Source organism: Ctenopharyngodon idella, chromosome 15, assembly GCF_019924925.1.
Source record: "Ctenopharyngodon idella isolate HZGC_01 chromosome 15, HZGC01, whole genome shotgun sequence".
Lineage (NCBI taxonomy): Eukaryota > Metazoa > Chordata > Actinopteri > Cypriniformes > Xenocyprididae > Ctenopharyngodon > Ctenopharyngodon idella.
In genome coordinates, this window is record NC_067234.1 from 31518357 (window position 1) to 31540039 (window position 21683).

Consider the following 21683-nt stretch of genomic DNA (forward strand, 5'->3'; position numbering starts at 1 on the left):
GGACCCCGCACAAAAAGTAAACATATAGTCTTGGTTCTCTTAGCATTCACACTGCCATTTTTAACGCCGACCCTAAAAATACAAAACAAAAAGAAACAGCTTTTATGACATTTTACAACTGAACTTATCGAAACATCCAAAACAATGCTGTGTGCTAGGCTATATGCGCTCATATTTTTACCAGCTGAAAACATGTGAAGAGCTTAGAAAATGTGCAAAAGAGTGAAAAAGAAGGCAGGAATTCCTCCGTCACACTCAAACAAAGACCTCCTTCAAGAAGATGCGGTTTAAACACCTGTACTGAACTGTAATGGGCAACATAGCTCCTATGATGAGGAAAAACAGGGCTGTGTCCAAAATCACATACTTCCCTACTACATAGTAAGCGAAAAATTGTATGTGACAAAAGAAGAATGTCAGAAATCACAGTACTCATAAAAGAGTAGGCAAAAATACCGGATGACCCACTACTTCCAGTGAGATTGAGGCCACGGGAGTGGATTTGTGAATGGCAGTGAAGCGACGCAACTGACGCTGGTAGATCACATGATATTGACAACATGTCGAATGTAGTACGTCTGGACTACATTCATACTACACACATTCATATATAGAACATACTTTTTTCATAGTCACACAGTAAGTACTTATTCAAAATAAGTATGCAATTTCGGATGCTGCCCAGATATACTGGAGCATTCTGGCCTTTTTAGGGTCACATCTTGTGACATCCCGTCCTGTTTTTGGTTTGTTTAGGCTGAATCTCAAATGGCACGCTTCTATGCACTTTCGGTCTTATGGCTGCCGTGTGTGCGTGTCTGTTCAGTCCATTTTAGGTTTCAGAAGGGTGCTCGCGAGCGCCCCCTTTGTGGCCGCTATGCGCCCTCGATGTGCACTTCAGCTGAGCCCACAAGTTTGCGAGCTACGCTGGAGACTTTACCCAGCAGTCAATGTGGCATTATGTCACGAAAGTGCAGAGTAAGAGGAAGACCGTGAGGGTTTAGGGTACCATTTGGTAGGGCCTTAGATGTCCGTGTTGCATTCATATTTCAGTCTAATCGCACCAGAGTTTGTTTGGTTCTTTTGGTCCGGACCGAAAAAAAAAAAGATACACTTAATCCTTCCCTTGGTGTTTACACTGTCATTTTTAAGAATGAACACAAAGATACAAAAAGAGAGGCTTTTATGCCTTTTTTTTTTTTGTGATGGAGCTTACTGAACACATGAATACAATGCTGTGTGCTGTGCTAAATTTTACTGAAAAAAAAAAAAAAAAATGTTCAGCAAATCTCATTATAAACAGTATCCATACATATGCACATGTAACCCCTCCTCTTCAAACCGCCCAATCTAAGCGGGACTCGAACCCGGGTCCTCTGGCATGGGAGTCGGGGGCTCTAACAAGGAGGCTAAAGACCACAGTCTTTAGCATTAGTCGCTAGAGTGCCTCTTAAGATCAGGGGAGTGAGGCTTACACACAGCTCATACTGGCCTTCGTCCGTTGCACACACACACACACACACACACACACACGTTTGTTTTTGTGAATTGTGGGGACATGCCATAGGCGTAATGGTTTTTATACTGTACAAGCCATATTTTCTATCGCCCTACACTACACCTACCCCTAAACCAGAAAACTGTACACATTTGTACTTTTTTTCACAAAAACTCATTCTGTATGATTTATAAGCCTTTTGAAAAATGGGGACATGTAATGTCCTCATAAGTCACCCTCTCCTTGTAATACCTACAGTATCTCACAGAAGTGAGTACACCCCTCACATTTTTGTAAATATTTTAAAATATAAAAGATATTTTTAAAAATATCTTTTCATGTGACAACACTGAAGAAATGACACTTTGCTACAATGTAAAGTAGTGAGTGTACAGCTTGTATTACAGTGTCAATTTGCTGTCCCCTCAAAATAACTCAACACACAGCCATTAATGTCTAAACCGCTGGCCCCAAAAGTGAGTTGTTTTTCACACTTTCCATTAAAATAACTTTATAACATCAGCATATTGCATAGTTGTGCTTGGAAACAGTTGTTTTATTTGTGATGATAATGCAATTAAAAATGCCAAATTGTGCAGACGTAATTTTTAACCAGGCTATCATACAAAGAAATTATAAACACATGCAAAAACAAGTGACAACCAAAGAAATATTAATAACTGATTATGCTGTAGTCTATGTATGCTCTTTCCAGTCTCTTCCAGTTTTTCTATGCATTTTTTTTTTTGCATAGTAATATAAACCTGTAGCTGTAGTTTGCTTTTTTGACAAATTATTTTGTCAGATAAATACCTTAACCAAGTTTAGTGTTTTGTTCTTCCCTCATTTAAAATATTTTTAAAAATATATAAAATATTTTCCTCATATTTTGATGGTTTAATTGAACTTGTAGGGTCATTAAAAACAAATACCCCCGCCAGACATCACTTTAGGCCATGTACATATTCACACTTAAAGACACTTACGTCTATATAATTCACTTATCCTGGTGATAAATATTTTCCCTTGATTCAAACATAAATCTAACACAATTGTCTATGCTTAAAGTCAGAATGAAATGGAAAATCATCCTAGAAATTTCTTATTATTTGCCAGTGATATCAAGATATTCTTTAAAAACAAGTAATATTATCTTACATAATTTTTGCTTCTCAATTAAATGTATTATTAAGACAAAAAGTTTTGCAGTGCACTTTAACTTCCACCTCTGGGCTCTCTTTTTATCAAGACAAATGAAATCTGAAAATAAACTACAAAGAACTCACTTGGAAATATCGCATCCTCTTACGTAGAAAGAGAGATCCTCCAGAATCCCCTGCAAAGAATTACACTCATTATGTGTCATCTTGGTGTGTAGATATGAATATATATTTAATTTCTTCAACCAAACCTTTGCAAGTCATTTTATGTCTGTTATTCTCTGTTCCTCCAGTGCACATGAACCTGTCTGTGATCACTTCTGACAGAGATGCGCTGCTGTTTTCAGGGAAGGTGGATCTTGCTTTCTTTATGCATTCACCTCTCTGTGGAATAAAGTTTTATATTATGATGTACATAATTATACAACAGCTCTTTCTGGTTCTCGAATCTGATTGGCTGAGAGCCGTGCGATATTCTAGTGATAACAGCACTCCTACCTTTCCACCGTTTGTATCACTCTGCTTGAAGCGACTGTCATGGCGGCCGAGCAAATCCACTATATTTTTTATAAATACTACACTTGTTGTACCACAAACTGTAGTTTTAAGAGTTTTATGCAAGATTGAAGTTGTTTACACCTGAAATATGTGGTTCATATTTAATCATAGCACCTATTTTACAATTTGTTTTGACGCTTTCGGAGATGTGAGCTCCAGGCCATCAGTGGTCGTTCAGTGCTCGTATACCCGCCGAGAACAGCTTCATCTCGGCCAGTGCTTCATGGATTTGGCGATGTCTCTTATAGTAGTTAAACGTGAGATTTTGGGTACATAAAACGGGCAATCTTTGGTCTTATTAATCTATTACTTGTTCCAGAGCAAATCGAATTGTGCTATGTTAAATTTGATAATTTAATTTTAAGGCTATATTTTTGTACATTTGACTGAATTGTACAATTGTGTTTATTTCCTATTGTCATTTATAATAGCTATTGTTGTTAATTTAAATATGGTTGTTCAATAAATATTATTTTATATAAACAATATTTGTATTGAGAAAGCGTCCATTAGTGCATAATACGGATTGAGTGAAAGTTACATTAATACGCCATTAGATGGCGGGAAACTTTACAAGTGAATGAGTCAGTCGCAAGAGACTTTTAAATTGAAAGGGACTTTTGTAAACAATTTTACTTTCATAATGTACTTAAAGTGCTCTATTTTTGCACACTAATTTTGAACTTAATATACTAAAAATTCTTCATAAGATAATCTTAAGAACATCTAAGTGTACTCAACTGTGCTTTTTTGAGACACCATGAATATGAACTAAAATGTGCTTTTAACATACTATCTTTGTATTAAAAAATGTGTTTAGTTACCACTTGTAGTACACTTGAACCCATAGCACAGTTGAGTAGGTAATCACAGCGTGCTGATATACAGCCGTATTGCACGGCTACAAGTGTGATATTGCTCATATAATTTACTAAATTATAGGATGCACTGATTAATTAATCAAATGGATCACAAGTAATTGCATAACAAGTGAATTTATTGTTTTATTTCCATGTTATTGAACATAAGTCTGTCACTGTCCTACAGTCCATAGAAACTTATTTTGCCAGTTTGATAATATGTGGATGTGTTCTTACTTCCTGGCTGTGCAATTTTTAACTGCTGGTCTATGTACAGCCATAGCCAAAAGTTTTGTGACAAATTCTGTGCAAAGAAACGCTTGCTGCTTCAATTTTTGTGGTGTTGATTCACATTGTTTCTAAATTATTGTGCGAAGTGATTAGGTGCATTTTAAATAACTGCAAAAAGCTTCACTTTATCACAAAAACCCAAATTTCACTGTTTTTTTTTTTTTTTTGGCCCTGGAACAAAATGACCAGCTAACATCATTTCACTAATCATACCAATAGCTCATGAGAAAGTTTGAATGAGTACAAGTCAGGTAAAATCACTCTAACCATTAGTCATTGAGAAGAGGATTAGTCGACCAAAAATTTTATTAGTCGCAGGGGGAAAAAAATCCACAGGAAGTGGCAAAGTCACGAAGTCTGTGACAGATCGTTAACAGCTGCTCATTCATTGACCTCAAATATGGCTTATCATTTGAAACATGTAAGTGGTTGCAACTTTACATGGCCACTCGCTCTAATGTTAACCTAGAAAAATGTGCAATATTCAAGTGTTTGTGCGAGTGAAAAAGATTACTGCATGACAGCTAACATGGAGGCGCCGGTGCAATCACTTGCACTTAAAATACTCCATCATTTTTGGTCATACAGATAAGAGTAATACATCTTCTGAATCTGTGAGGAATCTTGGTAGTTTATTTGTGTACACCCGGTACTAGCAAAGAGTACCTAATGAAGTGGCCAGTAAGTGTATAAAGAAGCTGTAACTGTGAGTCCCGGCTCAAGGTCCTCCCCCCTTCCCCTCCCTGTTGTTTTCTGACTCATCTACACTGCATTATCTAATAAAGGCACAAAAACATTAAAGTGTTGTGATTTTGTAAGGACAGCACTCACTTTTGCACCACCATGTATGTGGGTGTCTGATCGTTCAGTTCCCTGTCTGATGAAGTGAGCCGGAGTCTCTTCCAGATGGAGCAGGGTACTCTCTGGTCATGCACACAAAACATTCATTTTATCATAGAATTTTTTTTTATCTTTTAGCTAAAGATGATGAGTTTTAGTGTGTTTTGAAATTCAATATTATTCACTATAAATGTCTTCATAACAATATATTAATTGAATTTTATGAATACTCACTGTGCTGATCACATGTCGCGTCTGGATCCATTCTGAGAGCCCGGTTTGATGATTTGGTACAAGGCAAACAAATGGGCCTGTGTATAGATGTAATTTATTAAAGGATTAGTTCACTTCAGAATTAAAATTTCTTGATAATTTACTCACCCCCATGTCATCCAAGATGTTCATGTCTTTCTTTCTTCAGTCGAAAAGAAATGAAGGTTTTTGAGGAAAACATTCCAGGATTTTTCTCCATATAGTGGACTTCACTGGGGTTCAATGGGTTGAAGGTCCAAATGTCAGTTTCAGTGCAGCTTCAAAGAGCTCTACACGATCCCAGACGAGGCAATAAGAGTCTTATCTAGAGAAACAATCGGTCATTTTCTAAAAAAAAAAAAAAAATTTTTATACTTTTTAACCACAAATGCTTGTTTTGCACTGCTCTGCGATGCGCCACGCATTACGTAATCACGTTGGAAAGGTCGCGCGTGACGTAGCTGGAAGTACCGATCCAGTGTCTACAAAGCGAACGAGCAAAGACACTGTCAAACGGCCTTTACAAAAAAAGGTAAAACAGCGATGTCGGACGATTTTGAAGTTGGAGGAGAAAATGAGATGGAGTTTTTCACCCTACCGCGGTACTTCTGCCTACTTCTGACCTTTCCAACGTGATTGCGTAATGTGTGGCGCATCACAGAGCAAGACAAGCATTTATGGTTAAAAAGTATAGAATTTTTTATTTTTTTAGAAAATGACCGATTGTTTCTCTAGATAAGACTCTTATTCCTCGTCTGAGATCATGTAGAGCTCTTTGAAGCTGCACTGAAACTGACATTTGGACCTTCAACCCATTGAACCCCAGTGAAGTCCACTATATGGAGAAAAATCCTGGAATGTTTTTCTCAAAAATCTTCATTTCTTTTCGACTGAAGAAAGAAAGACATGAACATCTTGAATGACATGGAGGTGAGTAAATTATCAGAAAATTTTAATTCTGAAGTGAACTAATCCTTTAATTGGCAAGGCAGAACTCCAAAGCAGTCTGCTTGTTAAGCCATGACATTGAATACTGTTTCTGGTTCGAGTCTCTACATTATTTATTTATAGCACACATGATAAAAATCACACTACACTAGTGTATTATTAAACATTTTACTGTGAAATGACAGTATATTTTTGTTCTCCACATCCCTTTTTTAAACATCAGAACAGGTTTTAAGTGCTGCAAGCATCTAAATATATATCCAAGGGAAAGAGAAGTTGAATCATACCTTGCCTGCGATGATATTGTAATGTTTTTCCTCATCCTAATCAGAGCAATGTCGTAATCATAAAACTCATTTACATTCTTGTCCTTAAGGCCTTTCACATTATACTGTGGATGAAGTATCAAGTCCATGGCTTTAACTTCACCATTACCTTTGTAAGAGAATTGAAGCATAGTAAATGAAGTTTAGCTCCTGTGCATGACAAGGTAAAATCAACATAAATTCAGAGTTGACCAAATGTACTGTTCCTGGTCAAATTCATTACTGAACGTCATTAAAAAAAAAAACTTTTTAAAACTTTCTTCAAATTGACTTTTATTTTAAGCTGACTTTATAAGAGATTCTCTTTGAGTAGCATTAGTTACCTTGAATTATTTCATAAAATTGTTGGCAAAAACAACAGTTCTTACCATGATGAACTGTTATGTCAGCAGCACTGGCAACTGATACAGATTCATCTGCATTCACCTTCATTAAGCAGTGTGCAGCTGTCAATACCATGCTCTTAGTCACTATAGACCCTCTGCATGTTTTAGGTCCCTGGATGACAAAAAAAAGCACTTTAGTCTTTATCTCAAGTTTTATTAAAATGTTAAACTCTTGATATGAATTTACCAACCCAGTGAAGATTGACGTGCCAAGGTCTGGTGTAAGTGTTTTTAGACTCTTCCTCTTCCGCTTCCTCTTGTGCCACTCCACACTTCGTCACAGCAGAATCACCTGATTTGTACAGTAAGGCACTATTATTAGTAAAGCTGCTTTGGGACAATATATCTGGAGAAAAGATATTCAGATTGAAACTGAAAATAAACATATTAATTGTCCAGAGTCGCCGGACAACGATTTCAACTGGGGGACCCTAGAGGTTCTCTGATATCTGATTACTCACTGATCATTCGGTTGAACACAGATCCGAGCTGTGTATAGTCCATCAAAACAAAAATATGCTGCTCATCTTTCTTGGAAGAGGCAATGCTTGTGAGATCTTTCCTGTTAACTTCTCCTCCGACAGCAAACACATACACATCTGTGAAACATATAAATGCACACAACTGGTAAAACTAAGGGGAAAAAAAGAAAAACAAAATATTAGACTGTATTTTCTGAAACATTAGATCAAGGCCTTCACAACCACACTGCTACACAAAATACACCCACAAGGAAATAATGTAGCTCAAATAATTCACATGCTCCCAAATAATCTGCTGATCAGATTGATTGCTCAATCGGATAGAAAAGCCTTCACGTAAACACCTCAACTGATCTGATTAAGACTGATTCGAATGAAATTTCGAAATTCGGTGGTGTAATCCTTAAATAATCTGATCAACAGGACAAAAGCTTAGCATGTGAATATCACGATCTTCAAAAATATTCAAAAATAGCTTGCACACATACACAGTGCTGTGATGTGTGTTTACCAGAGGACTTTTATAACAAGATCTCTGTTTACACGCTGTTAAAAATAAATGTCATTTTACAGGTAATGGTCTGTATTTTTTTAAAAGAATTTTCCCGTTTTGTCAATGAAATGCCTGTTGTTTTACAGATATTTGCTATAATTTTAATTGACATAAAATTGCTTGTATTTTGGCATCAAATTTCTGTTTTTTAAAAGGAATTTTTCTGTGTTTTTACAGAATAATGTATAATTTTATATAAAATGTTGATTAATATTTTACAGATTTTTTTTTCTGTAAAAATAGAAAAATGGAAATTAATCTATAACTACAGAAATCTGCAGTCATTCAACATGTTTTTCTTAGCATTAAGGATAATGTGTTGGTTAAAGTGAGGGTTTTTAAAGGTTAAATAATAGTATACATACACTGTAAAAAAAATTATTGTGTTTTTAATGGTAAAAGACTGTTCATTTGTTAACAGAACGTTTAATGTAATTTTACAGTAAAATGCTGTTAAATTTACAGTTTTTGGAAGTGAAAAAGAACAAGTCATTGTTTAATTTACAGTTAAAAAAAAATGTAAAATTGGCATTCCCAATGATTCCCAAACAACTCTGTTTCTTCTTAGTTTTTCTAATAGTTTTTTCTAATTATGTACATTAGGGTTTTATATTATGTCGAATGTTGTTAAATTAATGTTTATTGCATTTTTTATTGTCGTGTGTTACCATGATGGTGTTTAGTGTGTGTGTGAATGACACTGTGTGCACCTTCTATATATTAATATTGTCCTTCTCAGCTTGTGGAAAAGCTGCTTGTGATGAGCTTTGATTCATCACTTTCTCATCACCATTTGATATTGGTGGTTGTCAGTGTGTTATAAAGGTACAAAACAGATGTTAGTACCTGGTAAATTAACATTATATATAGTTAATGAAATTTTTCCCCCTGTAAATTTAAGTTAAATCTGTAAAACTTAAATGTTGCTACCATATTTTTTTACAGTAAATTTCTGGCAACCACAGCTGCCTTTTTTTTTTTTTTTTTTTTACAGTGATGTGTTTTAGAGGTGTATGACTGTATTCTAACAATTAATGTATGTAAAAGAAAAAGATTTTATGTGATTATAGGGAGATTTTGTGTAGAATTACAGTAATAAACAGTAATTATAGGATAAGAATTGCTGGGTTTTTTTTACAGTTTGTTTTTTTCTGACAGTATTTTTCTGTTTTTAAACAGACATTTTCTGGCTCGCCAATTTTTTTATTTTTTATTTTTATTTTTTTTACAGTGCATACTTTTAAACATGCATGTGTTTATTTACATCTTACAAATTGGTCAGTGGAGGAGACTGAACTGTTTATTTGATAAAAAAAAAAAAAAAAAAAAACTCCTCTGACAGCTTTCAGCTTTCCTTTAAGGTATCTTCATGGCAAAAATGACAATTATACTAACTGTGACTTTATTTCTCTGAACGTGGCGACTGGACACTGCATATGTGCTTATGTTTTGTTAAGGACATATAAATGCATTTGCAAATGTGAGTCGGATTGCAAATTTTAGAGTTCATATAAACAGAATCAGAAATGCTACAAATCAAATTGAAATGAAGGGAAACAAAGGGAAGGGTAAAGGTGAGTTAAATGAACATGAAACACTAAACTACAAACTTGTGAGATTTTAACAGAGATGTTTGTGTTGCACATCACAGAAACCAATGTTAGCAACTGTAAATTTTAGGACTTGTTAATTTTGAGCTTTGTGCTATTTTTGTTTTCAGGGTTTAAAATCTTCATTGTGTCAATGTCACAGGATAATTGACTTTTCCATTAAATCAGAGTTTTTGAAAAAAAAAAAACAAAAAAAAAAATAGCCTATGGCACTGGAATAGGACAGAATCCTACAAGAGCAGAAATTAAATATCTATGTAGACCTGTACATGCTGCATTTTCTGGGTGGGAGCTGGAAAAAATGTGAAAGTTGCAGGCGTGAGCAGACAAATTCTAACGTACTTTTGGAGAAGTGGATGGGAGCAGGACATAATCTTGTAGGAGTGGAACTGAAAAATACATCCCGCACAGACCTCTAAGCCCAGCAAGCAATTTTGCGTTTAAAAGATGTCTAATTGTCATCCAAACACAGCCCTGACATCCAGGCTAAAACCAGGCAAAATTTGGGCTGTCAGTAAAAATTTAATAGATGTCTAACCATAGCCCAAGAATAGATGCACAGGCTACGCATAGAACATGTCAAAGATATGAAACCAAACACCTCGTAATCACTGTTGACTTTGCTTACATGATGGAATATGATACATCTCGCGAGTTATTTTGGCAAAAACGACATGTAACCAAATTCAAGGTTATTTTGGTTAGATTACTCATAGCCGGACTACATCGGGTCTATAGTTAACCGAGATGATGAAATGACGGTTATTGCTTGCTGGGAGGTAAGGTTCACCAAGATACACTGTGAATGGTTAAGGTCCACCTTGTACCATTTAAACACCAACATGAGTGGTGAAACCTCTTCAGACAACAAGATATTTGTCTAGTTATAATGATTCAAAATAAACTGAAATTTGAGCAATATTACATGAGAAGAAAAACAGGGTTAATATCAAATTAGTCTGATAGAGTAAGACGAACCCAGGAGCTCCTCTTGAGTGTGGTCTACACTGCTGGGTTTGTAGCCCAATAAGTTCCGGATCTTAGCTAAAATGTTTTGTGGGTTGAGTCCCATATTTGAGTGGCCTGGATATACACAAAAACAAAAGCAAAAGAAGTACATCATTCAATGAGCTTTCAAATTACTCACAACTTTTGAGCTTAAAATGCTGGCTATTACTTTAACATACAAAATCTGCAATCATGATGAGCTCATATTTAGGAACATTGAGTGTTTTTACAGTATATGTAATGTTATATAGTAAATTTAAAATGAAAATTCTGTTATCATTTACATATTTTGTGCATAATTTGTGAAACAAAAAAGGAGATATTTTGAAAAATGTCTCATTCATACAATAAAAGTCAGTGGAGTCCAATGATGTTTGGATTCCCATGTTTTTTTATGTTCCACGTGAGTAAGAGAGTCATACAGGTTTAAAACAACAGGGGAATAAGTAAAAGATGACATGATTTTTACATTTTGTGGGGGGTAAACTACCCTTTTAAGGCAGATTGAGGTCACATGTGTCAGCCACATACATCATTAAGGATGTCTCATTTCAGAAAAGTAACCATTATAAAATTTATTGTTATTCCTAGTGAGACCTAATTTCTTTCATTTCTTTCTTACACTGTAATGAAATAGTTACTTTTCTGAAATGAGGCATCCTTGATGACATACACTATGTAGCCCTGGTCCTGGAGGACCCCCAACACTGCATTATTCTATGTATCCCTATGTATCCCTAAACCAAGATGTGGCAATCTTGTTCTTGAGAAACAAGACTGCCACATCTACAGAAATGTATCCACATGCCGCATCTACACTGATGTATATATTGTTCCGTCTTATATATGTATATATTGGTCAGTCTTACCATCAGTTGCGATGATTATGACGTTCTGAGTCTCATTGAATTGATTTCTCTTGGTCTCCCTGAGGAAAACCAGCTGACTGTACACCCTTTCAAGGGCTTTATACAGATTGGTGCCTTTCTTATTCCCATGGCCTGAAATGAAATATAAAATTCATGAAACTGGAGTAAGAAAGCTACAATAAAGATAGTAATGCACATGGTTCAAAATTTTAAAAACAAACATTTTTACAACAAACATACTTTGGTAGCTAAACTCGTTTAATTTCTTCAAGATGTAATGCATATCATGACTCTCCATGCTTGTAATGGACACTATTTCTTTGGGCTCACTGGCATATGAGATGATGTCAAACTTCATTTGGACTTCATAGCTATCCAGCTGGAAGAGGAACAAAATGTTATTTTTGCACAAAAGTTTATTTTGATTCAAACACATAATGGCTGTTTTATGCTTTAGAATTAGAGGTGGGAAATTAAAGAATTATTTATATATGTGTGTATAAGAAGCAGTGATGCAGAGCAGGCCTATTCAATTAGTAGCGCACAGAACAAATGTACAGGCATTTTTTTGTGGCCCATGTGAAATCGGCAGTTATTTCTCTTAGACTATTTACCTATAATATGAATTTGAAATTTTATAAGTGCACTATTACTGTTCAAACACTCATCCCACACTATGGAAAATCTGAGTGTCAAGTTTTATTAAAAAATAGTGCAGTCCTTTTCAAAGACTGAGATATAAATAATCCTTAACTGTTATTTTGATGTTACGGAGCCCCGCACATGACATGCAAGAAAAAAAAAAAAGATTAATCGTGCGCACAATTTACTAATTTGTTCCCTCGATTTGTGTACATTTACTATTTCGATTAAATGCTAACACATCTCTCCCTATATTAATCTTTTGCAAAAACACTTTTTTTTTTTTTAACCAACACTTGAATGTGGGTATGTTTCATAAAAAAATCAACATTTTGAACAAAAACAAAGTTTTTGTCATTTGCTTCATCCAGAATGGATTCAGAATGATGATCAAAAGTAGATCGAGTCCATCAATACCCCAAACCTTCACAGTCCTGTATCTCTTCATGGGCTCAACATTTCATTCAGTAACATTAGACAGTTTACATGTGCGTCAGCAATGCTTCTATTGCTTATTTCAGCTTTTTCTTCACCTGTGTTTTGAACCAGAGATTCTGTACTCTTTCAGAAGATGCGTAATAGCGCCCCCTACTGTATAACAGTAAAAACATGGATTGCTGGAAAATTCTGTCAATGGCGGGAAAAGAGTTGAGCACAATGAACCTTCAGTAATATTTGAGTGAAATAAACTCATTTCATTTGGTTCATTTCAATGTCCAGCCTATGCTGGCACTCTCAAATGCCATGGCCAGTGTATAGAATACTTCAGAGATGACGTGTTTTTGTAGGCCAACCCGGAAGTTAGCGGCGCACGGGTTCCCTCGATCGAAAGCCAATGCATTTTTCCCATAGACTTTTGGAAAATCGCAAAAAATAAGCTCTGTGTTTAACAAAGGGTTATGACACTTACACGTTTTGTCTATCAAGATAATCTTTACAAGTTAACACAACATTTTGAAGCCTAAATAAAGTCGTCAGATATAAAAAGCTAACAGTAGGCTATAAACGGACTACAGCACACCATGGTCGCGGATCAACGTCACTACCACCAAGCTTCCTCAAACTTTATTTAAAAAACAATTTTATTTAAAAACATGCTTGCTGATTATGATCTGCACTGTGTATGAATACTTCTCCACTTTTTCATGAGAAATGCTGTCCAAATGTCCTGTTTGTCATGATGACGTCTAAAGTCGCCACCAAAGGAAGTAGTCCCTTTTAGCAACTTGTCAGCAACCGCCGTTTTTAAGACACAATAAAGGTTTAAAAAATCACAAGCAGGTTATAACTGGTGTGTTTTTGTCATAGATCAAAACGTGAAAATATTTAGAGGCTTTGTTAACCACAGACTTTATTTCAGGCGATTTAGCAAAAACCCATTCAAAAAACCCATAGACTTTAGAGCAATGGAACCAGAAGTCCTAAAATGCTAACTCGCTTCCGCGTTTTGCATACAAAAACACGTCATCCCTGAGGTACTCTTTTACACTTCTGTATTTCAGAAAGGCTTCAGTGTTTTCAGAGAAAGGTGTTTCTTACAGCGTCAGCTACTGATGCAATGTCTCATTCATTCCCTAATTTCAGGGAACTGAGGTTTAATAAACACTCTGAGGATTGTACCCTACTTTAACCTGTATAAATATTATTTTACCAAAACCTGAGAGAGACTCCACAGGTTATAAGACTTTTGCATAGCTCTCATATCTGTGTTAAAGGATTAGTTCACTTCAGAATTCAAATTTCCTGATAATTTACTCACCTCCATATCATCCAAGGTGTTTATGCATTTCTTTCTACAGTCGAAAAGAAATAAAGGTTTTTGAGGAAAACATTTCAGGATTTTTCTCCATATAGTGGACTTCACTGGGGTTCAACGGGTTGAAGGTCCAAATGTCAGTTTCAGTGCAGCTTCAAAGAGCTCTACACGATCCCAGACGAGGAATAAGATTCTTATCTAGTGAAACCATCGGTCATTTTCTAAAAAAAATTAAAAATGATATTCTTTTTAACCACAAATGCTCATCTTGCCCTAGCTCTGCGATGCGCCACACATTACGTAATCATGTTGGGAAGGTCATGCGAAAGACAAACATCTTGGATGACATGGGCATGAGTAAATTATCAGTAAATTTTAATTTTGAAGTGAACTAATCCTTTAACTGCTGAATGAGGTTCACTGATTTACAACCTGGTCCTCCATGTTATACTTATTTTGATATACACTGTTTCATAGTTTCTTGACACTTCTGAATCTATCACTCTGGTGGTGATGCTGAAGCCCATAGGCTTGTGTCTTCTGCATCATCAAAATGTGATTGGTTTATGTGGATGGCCAAGCTGAGAGAACACAGAAGACAGGTAGTGTCGATTTGCTGATACCGATAGGCAGTCGATTTATTTGATATTTCTAAGAATCTACTTAACCCTCTCGAATACTTGATGAGAATAAGGTTATAATCCAGGCATCAGCTGGGTTAGCGAGGACCGTCTGTGCATTCTCTATACAGGAGAGGAGATGCACAAAAGGAGTGACAAAACCCACCTTGACAAACTATATATATATATATATATACATATCAGAACAATCTCACAATAAGTGAATTAGCTTTTTGCACTTTCATGTGCACACGCTCCATTCAGGATTAATGCTGCCTTCACATGCTATTTGAAATTTTCGACTCCCCACTTCTTAAGTCATGATTACAAGCTTGTCGCGTTCATATGCTTTGTTGTTGGAAAGAACAAGAAACATGGAGGACACCAGATTTATTCTTGCCTATTTATTGGTGAAATCTTATTAAAGCCAAAAATTATTGAAGATACGTATTTATGTTTTAATAAAATGTAGCATCCCATTCTTGTCCACCATATAAACATTCACAGCGCCATCTAGATAATCAGCTTGCTGGAATTTCAGTTATATGCTATTTTTGCTATGTATGAAACATACATTGCACTTCAAATGGTTATTCATATATGTAAATATGCACTACTTTAACGACAAGACAAGTCTATGTTGCTGTTGTGGAAAAAACGAATAAAGAATACCAGTCACAGCAACAATCGTTGCCAATAGTAAATACAACTTGAGAGGGCATTGATGTCCAATTCTTGACTAGGAAACTTTTATATTTATGATAATTCTGATAGCATGTTAAGGCAGCACAAAGCCTGAGTTTTGTCAACTCGAAACTAATCCCGTAACCCTGAGTTTGTTCAGCAACCACTATGGCATGGGCCCATGGTTATTGTCCATTTACATCTAGCTGTTTTAGAGAACACATACCTATTAAATGAGTTATCATGTTATTTTAAATAAGTATATTAACATGTTTAATTTACAGCTGTTTAATTTACAGCTTTTTGTAATTGTACAGTTTGCAAAAAAAAAAAAAAAAAAAATACAATTTTACAAATACAAACCTTACGGACAAGTTCAGTAATGGCAGTTTTTGCTTTATTAAAACTCTCCTGTGAAATGCTTCCTGATGTGTCCAAAAGGATGAAAACATTCAGCCGACCTTCTTCAACCCTAACAGTCCTACCCAAATATTGTCCTAGTGTGCAATAAAAACAAACAAACAACAAACAAAGGTTAAAGGGATAGTTCACCCAAAAATGAATGTTTATCTGCTTACCCCCAGGGCATCCAAGATGTAGGTGACTTTGTTTCTTCAGTAGAACACAAATGAAGATTTTTAACTCCAACCGTTGCGGTCTGTCAGTCGTATAATGCATGTCAATGGTAACTCCATCTATAAGAGTCAAAAAAACATGCACAGACAAATCCAAATTAAACCCTGTTCGGTTTCTTGCACAAACCGATCGTTTCGTGTCTTAGGACATCAATGTGTCGTCACGAGCCGCAGGGTTTAATTTGGATTTGTCTGTGCATGTTTTTTTTTTACTCTTATAGATGGAGTTCCCATTGACAAGCATTATACGACTGACAGACCGCAACAGTTGTAGTTAAAAATCATCATTTGTGTTCTACTGAAGAAACAAAGTCACCTACATCTTGGATGCCCTGGGTGTAAGCAGATAAACATTAAATTTTCATTTTTGGGTGAACTATCCCTTTAATGTTCCTTACTTGTGTTCAAGAATATTATGTTTTCAAAAATTTCTCTTTTCACCTTTCTTTTTGAAGTCAGGGTGTGACACATCCATAACTGCAGTCAGAGATCCTCCTAAAGCCTGAGCAACAATATCTGGTTGATCAAATGAGTACTGGGCTGAGAAAAAAAAAAAAAATATATATATATATATGTTTACATTGAATCACTCCCACTGCATTGTGTAAATAAAATGTTGGTTTCCTTGACTGACCATAGCAGCGTGGTTCTGTTCCACTCCATTCCCTTGAATCTAAACAATTTCTTTCAGATGGGCCAAGCATATCCAGACCTAACTGACACAGATACCGCACTCTGTCTCCAATACGGAAGCGTTCCCCAGAACGTGAGGCCCCTGGAGGAACGCCTGGGTTTTTGCAGTCTTCAGCTGGAACAAGAAACACATGAAACATACATTTATAATTTATATACTACATTTTTTTTTCAATAAGGATGAAAAATCACAAATGATACCTATTTAAATGGGACCTATTGCTCTTTTTTTAATTCTACCTTTCTTTTAGTGAGTAATATAGCTGTTTGTGCATGTAAACAATATGCAGAGTTACAAAGCCAAAGTGTGCCAAAATGAACCTGTAAATGAGCATAAAAGGGACCATTTAATGTTTCAAATAAGAGTAAATGACAAAAAATAATTGTAATACAACATACAACTTGATTAGCATGTTCTGCATATGTTTGGATCCAAAAGAATATAAATGCTTACACTGGTCATCACACACTGGTGTTGCACCAGTCCATCCACCCCACTGAGTGCAGTTCCGCTCAGCAGATCCAATCAAATCAAATCCTACATGACATGAAAAGGTCTGTTTTTCTCCAAACTTGAACCACTGTTTCCTCGGCCAGAACTGCCCGTTGTCAAGCTGAAGTTGAGCAGGGCAAAGAATCTCTAAGAGTGAGACAGAAACATGGGTGCTTAAAGTGGAAGCCAAACAAGCAGTCTGTAGAGCTTTTCATGCTTAAAATTGTTAACCCTGGCTTAACAGAATCTTAGGTTATCTTTTTTTCCATGTTTCACACAGTTTAATCTTTACCCTGGGTGAGGAATTAATCTTAGGTTTTCAGGATTCATGCACAGCAAAATCAGCTGTGTTAAATGATCACCCATGGTGTAAATATGAGTCTCACACAGAGGTGTTAAAAACTAACACTTGATCTACTCTTTGTAGTGCTAAATGTTGAATTATCCAGGCAAGTTACATTACAAGTGATGATTGGCCATTAGTGATTGTTCTGTTGTTTAATAGGTACAACGACAACCTTTCTAATGGAGGACGATGCAACAGCCAGCCATAACTTCTGATGACTTCTTTATTCAACTTCCCACAATACCGTAACACACCCAATATCAGTTCCACACCTGGTTAATGCAATATTATGTTACCGTATAGAACCTAATACTACAGTGACACCTATTAAAAGCAAGTCTGGGTGTAAAAGCTGTTTAGAGTTTGAGGTTTAAATCTAGCTAGAGTTAATATGGAATGTTTAAAATGTGAAGTCACCATTTGGTGATCAGTGTTCCCTTCAGTAGGGCACTTGGACATTGATTTATGGTGAAATATTTTTAGTTCAGCCACTGCAACTGTTTTAACAAACACAATATGCATGCTGGGTACCAGCATAGTGCCAAACTCAACAATGGCATCCAGCATGAATTGTGGCATGGATCTTTTGATTTGTCTACAAACATTGTTAGGTTTTGTATAACAAGTGCTGATGTCTAAGCAAAAATCCGGCAAAACGATATATACATTAGAAGCAGTATTTGCCCACTTCATCACAACTATTCATGAGAGAAATTAAGTTTTTTGAAACTTTGAATCTCAAAATGATTGTTTCGAATGCCCCACAGATGATGCCTCCTGGTCAAAACAAATGCAACTGTATTACTGAAAGTGTAATCTATTAAATGCAATTAACAAATCATCATTAAATATGAAGTGTCTGTATAATATGTTATTTTATTAAATTGTAGGACTTTAATGAAGAGCTTGGTTAATCAGGCCAAAAAGAAAGTATTAATTTAAACTCTTCTTTTTAATTATACAAATGTTTAATTAAAAATATCTACAAATTTATAATATATATACAGTTGCAAGAAAAAGTATGTGAACCACTTGCAGAATCTGTGAAAATGTGAATTATTTGAACAAAATAAGAAAATGCATGTTATTTTTTATTTAGTACTGTCCTGAGTAAGATATTTTACATAAAAAATGTTTATATATAGTCGACAAGAAAAAAAAAAGAAAGAAAAAAAATTGCCCCGTTCAAACGTTCTTAGAAAACTTGGAAAGCTAGAAAAGCTACTAAAGACATATTTAAAACAGTTCATGTGACTACAGTGGTTCAACCTTAATGTTATGAAGCCTTGTTTACTGAAATCACGTGACTTTGGCAGTTTGATACACACTCTGAACCACTGATTCGAAACAAAAGATTCATAAAGCTTTGAAGCTTCATGAAGCAGTGTTTTAAAATCATCCATCACTAGATATTATTGAATAAAGTCGTTATTTTGTTTTTGGCGCACAAAAAAGTATTCTCGTCGCTCCATAACATTAAGGTTGAACCACTGTAGTCACATGAACTGTTGTAAATATGTCTTTAGTAGCTTTCTGGGCATTTGAAAGTGTTAATTATCTTGCTGGCAATGGAAGCATCACTGAGCCAATGGATTTTATCAGAAATATATTAATTTGTGTTCTGAAGATGAACAAAAATCTTACAGGCATGGAACAACATGAGGGTGAGTAATTGATGACAGAGTTTTAATTTTTGGGTGAACTAACCCATTAATGCCTTATTCTGCATGACCATATTCTACATCTACAATCCTACCCAATACCTAAATGTAAAAACCACCTTACTAACTATTAAGAAGCAGTAATTGGGAGTTTATTGAGGCAAAAGTCATAGTTAATATTTAGTTAATAGTCAAAATTGAAAAAAAGTTAAATGTGACGTGTGGCCAAGTATGGTGTCCCACACTCGGAACCCGTGCTTTGCATTTCACCCATCCAAGTGCACACACACAACAGTGCGTATATGTGAGTAAATAAACTAATATCCCGGATTATATAGTTACTCCAGTAACTCAAACACACAGCATGAACAGACATGCTGTGCTGAGAGAACTGATGAGAACGAGCAGCTGATACTGAGCATGCCTGTACAACCGAATGTACGGTTCTCGATTACCAGTACAGAACTGAGAACTGCTTCTTTCGGACACGTTCGATACTGAGAACCGATGAACCGATGAGCTATGTATGCATGTAATCTCTTCAGAAGGATGAACATAAAGTGTAACAATATAAACCATGTTGGAAACATGTTTACCTCACAATTACTGTAGGCCTATTATTTTAAAGATTGGAAACACAATGAATGGACTGTAAAACTGTCAAACCATACATTTATATGTTTTATCAATAATGCATGATATTTTCAGGAACAGTTTATTTAATTTCTAAGATTAAATAAATCCATAAACTTTTGCCAAGGTGTTTAAAATGTTTATAATGTGTTAATCAAAACAGTAGAAACATATTAAATATACTTGATACATGCTTTGACTTTAGTTTTGTCAACAGCAGTTCTGAGCTCAGAACACAAACGGCGACACAATAGGCTGAGAGGTGCCGCACGTGATTAAGTTAGCCGTTACGCTTTCTCCAATGGTAAGAGATACAGACCCTCTCATCTCCCTATAATAATACGATCTCTGATAGCACCATCTCTGAGTCTGAACCAAACTTTCGGACATGTTCGATACTGAGAACCAATGAGTTGGAGATACCGAGCATATGTGGTAGCACTGCATTTGGATAACTGATTCTGTGCTGATACTATGAGCACAGGGGGGCCGAGGACTTGAATGAGGGGGTAAATTTGGCAAAATATACGTTTATTTAATAACAAATAAAACGCACTGGAAAATGCAAATGCAACTAGTTTTATTAAACAACATTTTAACATGAACATGCAACTGTTCAGTCAAAACAAATTAATTTTACTATTTACTATTGTGTATGTGTAATGATGGGCCAACTGCGTGAGGATCCATTTGCAGTTTCTTTATTGCAAGAACAAAGCACAAAGCAGACAAGGGCAAGATAGTATCGTAAACAGGGATAGGCTTAGGTCGAGACAGGCGGCAGAGATTCAGGGTCTTACTACAGGCAGAGTTCAGGGCAGGCGGCAGGCAAACACAATCCAGGAAACAAGCAAGGTTCAGGGCAGGCGGCAGAGGTTCACAGGAGATAAGCAGTCCAAACAATAACAGCGTAACAAGCCACAGGAAACCGCTCAGTAATGATCACCGGGGCAAATCAAGACTTCGCAGTGTATGGATGCGTGTGTGCGTCTTAAATAGTGTGAGTGTGATGCAGTGCAGGTGTGCGCAATCAGTCCCAGGAATGAGGGCCTATGGGTAACGTAGTCCAGAGGGAAGTAGCTCAAAACTCAGGTGACGGCTCCCTCCGGCGGCCGGGAGGAGGAGCCACGGGACAGTATGCACGTTACAGTATATTTTAAGCTTTATGAGCTGGATGGTTTCTGTAAAAAGTTGATGAAGATTAGTTTATTTACTTTATATCTTTAAGACATATATCTTTATATCTTTAAGCCACACCATGTGCCTGTATATTGTGTGCTTTTGCAAAACATAAATGCAAGATACTTATCCAAGATAACAATGATGATTATTATTATTTAACTGAAGTTATGATTACACATTATTTATTTGAATGTGTTTGAATGCATTTTCATGCACCTGAAAGATAGAAATGACGTCATTACATGAGGACGTAAAAGAACCGGTGATAGGTTTTTTTTAAGCCGGTTCATTGAAACGAACTGTCCGAAAGAACCGGTTCATGAAAAAGAACCAGACTTCCCATCTCTACTTCGTTGTGGGTAATGATTTCCTGCCAGTACTGAGACTCGCACTATTAATCAAAATCAAGGTACTCAATGAAATGTAACACTAATCACCATAATGGTGATGTCAAATGAAATGTTCAATGAAACAACATTAGCAACGCTCAATAAAGCTAAACCTCTACTAATCATATTCAGAGAAATTAAGAGTTTTAATTAGTTACATCTAAAGTGTATTTTATTTGCAGTTGATTTCCATCTAAGGCTGGCCACACACTTGAAAATTTTAAGCCCGATTTTGGGCCTGATTTGCAACACCAAATGTTCTGGCCTGATTCGAGGCTTCTCACAACTGACTTTTTGTCCAAAAAATC

The 21683-nt window shown here is 35.9% G+C and overlaps 1 protein-coding gene across 1 annotated transcript in view; it reads right to left on the reverse strand.

Moving 5' to 3' along the window:
- Positions 1-21683, reverse strand: part of si:ch1073-280e3.1 (complement factor B) — a 28167-nt gene that overhangs the window by 709 nt on the left and 5775 nt on the right. The window contains exons 4-18 of the mRNA XM_051861579.1: positions 17126-17311; positions 16613-16786; positions 16420-16518; positions 15707-15840; positions 11882-12020; positions 11642-11773; positions 10743-10847; positions 7581-7718; positions 7311-7411; positions 7102-7231; positions 6695-6842; positions 5442-5518; positions 5199-5290; positions 2910-3042; positions 2785-2834 (exon numbers count right to left, since the gene is read on the reverse strand). Coding sequence (XP_051717539.1) covers positions 2785-2834; positions 2910-3042; positions 5199-5290; positions 5442-5518; positions 6695-6842; positions 7102-7231; positions 7311-7411; positions 7581-7718; positions 10743-10847; positions 11642-11773; positions 11882-12020; positions 15707-15840; positions 16420-16518; positions 16613-16786; positions 17126-17311 — 1838 coding nt within the window. The remainder of the gene's footprint in view (positions 1-2784; positions 2835-2909; positions 3043-5198; positions 5291-5441; positions 5519-6694; positions 6843-7101; positions 7232-7310; positions 7412-7580; positions 7719-10742; positions 10848-11641; positions 11774-11881; positions 12021-15706; positions 15841-16419; positions 16519-16612; positions 16787-17125; positions 17312-21683) is intronic.